Source organism: Gavialis gangeticus, unplaced genomic scaffold (assembly GCF_001723915.1).
Source record: "Gavialis gangeticus isolate Ggan-Ray unplaced genomic scaffold, GavGan_comp1, whole genome shotgun sequence".
Lineage (NCBI taxonomy): Eukaryota > Metazoa > Chordata > Crocodylia > Gavialidae > Gavialis > Gavialis gangeticus.
The window spans coordinates 42,566,728-42,570,829 of record NW_017729008.1 but is presented as its reverse complement, the minus strand read 5'-3'; the positions used below and the strand labels follow the sequence as shown (position 1 = coordinate 42,570,829).

Below are 4,102 nucleotides of genomic sequence, written 5' to 3'. Positions count from 1 at the left end.
CATAAGTTGTGCATGGGTAGAGGTATGCACCCGCACTTATAGTTTCATAGCTGGTCGGGTCGGAAGGGACCTGAGCAGATCATCGAGTCCGACCCCCCGCCATGGCAGGAAAGAGTCTGGGGTCAAATGACCCCAGCAAGGTGTTCATCTAACCTCCTCGTAAAGACCCCCAAGTGGTGTGTGGGTCTGTGTACATGCATATGTACATACATAACTTGTGCATGGGTATGTACACACACACACACACACACACACACGTACATGCACGCACAAGTATGGGTGTGGGTATATATGCCCACACACACATACATGCGCACGTAAGTTGTGTGTGGCTATGTACACACACACATGAGTTGTGTGGTACAGGCAGACAAGGTTCTTTGGGTAAATATATCTTTTATTTGACTTGTATACACATGTGCACACGCACGCACGCATGCACACACATGCACACTCATAGGAAAGCAGGGCTGGAAGGGACCTCCCAAGGTCCCCTAGTCCATTCCTGAGCTCAAGGCAGGACCATCCCCGACTAACCCATCCTGGCCATGTGTCTGTCCCACCTGCTCTTGGAAATATCCGGGGATGGAGATGGGTGCCTGCTCCAGGGCTGCACCACCTGCAGCGCCAGGACCTTCCTCTTCCTCTTCGTCTCCAGCCTCAGTTGCCCCTGCTGCAGCTTGGGCCCATTGCTAGTCCTGTCCCCTGTGGCCATGGGGAAAAGCCCGTGTGCATCCTCTTTATAATCACCCTGCAGATATTTGAAGGCTGTTATCCAACCACCACCCCCGCATGCACACATATATACACACACAAGGTATATATACCATATATGTTATAGGTGACCATATTTCCAGGTCCAAAAAAGAGGACACCTGTTGGGGGGGCAGTCACATGCATGGTGCCCCTCACTCCCGACCTGCAGCCCCTTGCCCTGCTGCCCAAGCAGCTCCCGCATTGCACTCACCCACTCTGTCTCTCACATACACTCACTTACTCTCCCCTGGCTTCCTGGAGCCCATGTGGGGAGCATGTGCCCCACAACAGCCAGCCGCCTTTCCCGCTGCTCCCAGCCCCAAGCAGCAGGCCAGGGAGAGCAGAAAACCTGGATATTTGCTCTTATTTCAAAAACCCGCTTAGACATAGCACAGGGGTCCAAAAAAGAGATCTGGACATATGGTATGGTAACCCTAACATATGCACACATGGGTACACACACATACACATATAACTGCATTAAATGTACTCAGCAGAGAAAATAATTGCCAGGATCAGGACGGTGCTGTGAGTATTCAGCAACATGGGTGTGGAAAAGTGCAACTTTTGAGTTGCTTGCTTCATTTCCTAATGGCCCTTTTGGAAAGCTAGAGTAAAGTATATTTGAAATAGCAAAGGCTGTTAAACCGCTGCAGCGGTAACTCGGTTTGCATGGAGTCCTGACTATGAAAGGTAGGGGCAGGGCAGGACTGAGGAGCACCAGGAAGAGCTGCACGTGAAACTGGAATAACAGGAGTTGCTGCATGTTATGAAAGGGAGGAGTGTTAACAAAGCCATGTGCGTGTTGGCATGTGAAATGACAGCGGGTGTTGCAGAATAGGAGCGAAGGTGTACACGTGTGGATGTGAGGGGTTGGGATAGCTGTGTTTTGTGACAGTCTGGGTGGAGCTGCATTGACCAAGTTAAGGGGTTGGAGTGGGATGCGGCAAAATTGCAATAGCAAAGGGTGCCAGAACAACCATGTTTCAAAAGATCGGCCTGTTGTGAAACCTGGAGCTGGGAGTGGGACTTGACACCTTTGTAGAAGGACCTTTTTTAAATAACCAGCATGATTTAAAAGTAAGAGGAGGCTTTTCTTTTAAATGTGTTGAGTTTAGACTTCATGGCAGTAGAGGCGCTGAGAGCATTGGCAGGAGATAGACGCAGCAATTAACTGAATAAGTGTCCCTTGCCGTTGCCTACAATCCCCGAGCAGAGCCATGAAGAGCTATTTACTGCATTACAACTATACCAAATAGTCACACGGCATAAATAATGGTGCAGAGGGCACAGTCCTGCTCCCATTAGAGCTGTATTTGGGAAGCACCTAATTTTTTTTCTATACAAGTGAAGAAGATGAAACGCCTGGAAGAGTATAGAGCAGGAAACAGATGATAGCTCATTACTGACCTGGGCTGGGTTTGAACTGGTGAAGTAGGCTGCCTCAGAACAAACATTCGGGACATTTCCTGCCATTGCATTGTCACCGCTAGGATTGCTGGTGTAACTGTGGGAGATAGCTTGAACAGTACTAGTGGCATACAGCTGTACGTGCTGTATTAGCCAACGGTGGTTGCTCAAGAAGGAAATCCTGTTTTCCCAGCTTCTCTCTGCTCAATTCAGCCTGTAATTTGTAGCCACATGTTGTCCGTACGAGTGGTTGCAACTATTGCAGGCCTGTTCAACAAGCTGTTTTGTGGTCTTCACAGCATCACTGCAATATGGATGCCTATCTCGTGCCCGGCTCAGATCCAGGAAGCAGGGGGTTTGCAATGGTAGTGATCTACAAAGAAGAGATACCTGCTAAATGTCTTAAATGGTGAACTATGGAAGGTCGCAGATACTATGTGAGATATAAGGGCAAGAAAGGTGTGAGGATGGCTGCATTGCACCTTATCTAGCAAAGCATTTAGCAGCATTAAATGAGAGAAACCACGGCAGCTCCACAGTCGATACGAGCATACAGGGGATGCTGCGTAGCGTGGTTGTGGAAGGAACAGCAGGGGCGTTGTGGGGCTGTCCTGGGAATTGCTATTCCAACGGCCCCACTGCAGCGCCAAAACTTTGTAAAACATCATATCTACCCAAAGAACCTTGTCTGCCTATGTCCTCAGACCAACACGGCTACAGTCAACAACCCTTTCCCTATGATAGCTTTCTCTGACCCAGCTTATCTTCCCTCCTGTAATCCTGCTGTGATCATTAGGAATCCAGTAACCTCTTCCATGCCAAAATGCTCTTACTTTTCCTCATCCCCAGCAAGCACAACAAAATCCTCCAGCATAGACAAGGCTACTGATGAGCTGGTGAATTCCTATTACTTCAAGGAGGTAAAAAGCGCAGCGCTATGTCAGTGATCAGAAGAGGGCTGCATTCATTTGGGAGCAGCCGGCATCACCTTGCAGTTGCTACCCAGTTGCTCAGTTTGGTACCTCTTATGATGCACTTGGCCTCTTGTTTTGTGGGAAATATAAAGCTTTAACAGCAGCCTAAAAGTTTTGAAACAAACCTGCCTTAATACCTGAAGAATGTGAGGATCAGAGTCTTGGAAAGTGTGAAAGTGTGTTCCCAGGGGTTGCTGGGTCGTTGGGGTTGTCAGCCTGAACTGATGGATGGGGCAGAACGAGGTGGACACGGGGAAGCTTGATGCAGCCCCTTAAGCCGGGTAAAGTGTGTGGGGCCTGCTAACCCTGTGCTCATGTTCTCCTGCAGGATGAAAGAGTGGTGGATACAGGTGGGGCTTCTGAGTGTGCCACTTCTGGCTGTCTACCTGCACATCCCTCCCCCAAAACTGTCCCCAGCCCTTCACTCATGGAGATCGTCGGGAGGATACTTCACCTACAAGGCCCAGAACATCTTCTACAGAGGTGAGGTTTGCCAGAGCTCTGCATCCTCTGTGGAGCCTCTGGCATGTCCGGTCAGTCGGGTAGTCCACAGCCTGTGATCGCCCAGCTCCACAGGAGGCACATCATCAGACCTCTTTAGTGCCAAAAGTGTCTTGTTGCTTATAGATTTCATAGACATCAGGCCTGGAAGGGACCTCGGAAGATCATCGAGTCCAGCTCGGGTCACAGGATCCCAGCAAGATAAACATCCAAATTTCTCTTGAAGGCATTCAATGTAGGTGCTTGAACCACCTCCCATGGCAGGCTGTTCCAGACCTTGGGGGCTCGGATAGTAAAGAAATTATTCCGTATGTCCAGCCTGAAACGGTCTTGTAGTAGTTTATGACCATTTGACCTCGTCATCCCTTGGGGTGCTCTGGTGAACAATTGTTCCCCCAGATACTGGTGAGCACCCCTGATAAGCTTATAGGTGGCCATCAGATCACCCCTGAGCCTGCACC

At 49.5% G+C, this 4,102-nt stretch overlaps 1 protein-coding gene across 2 annotated transcripts in view; it reads left to right on the top strand.

The window, feature by feature from the left end:
* Positions 1 to 4,102, top strand: part of MEST — a 35,676-nt gene that overhangs the window by 5,624 nt on the left and 25,950 nt on the right. For both annotated transcript variants that reach the window (XM_019509658.1, XM_019509656.1), the window contains exon 2: positions 3,469 to 3,623. In XM_019509658.1, coding sequence (XP_019365203.1) covers positions 3,469 to 3,623 — 155 coding nt within the window. The remainder of the gene's footprint in view (positions 1 to 3,468; positions 3,624 to 4,102) is intronic.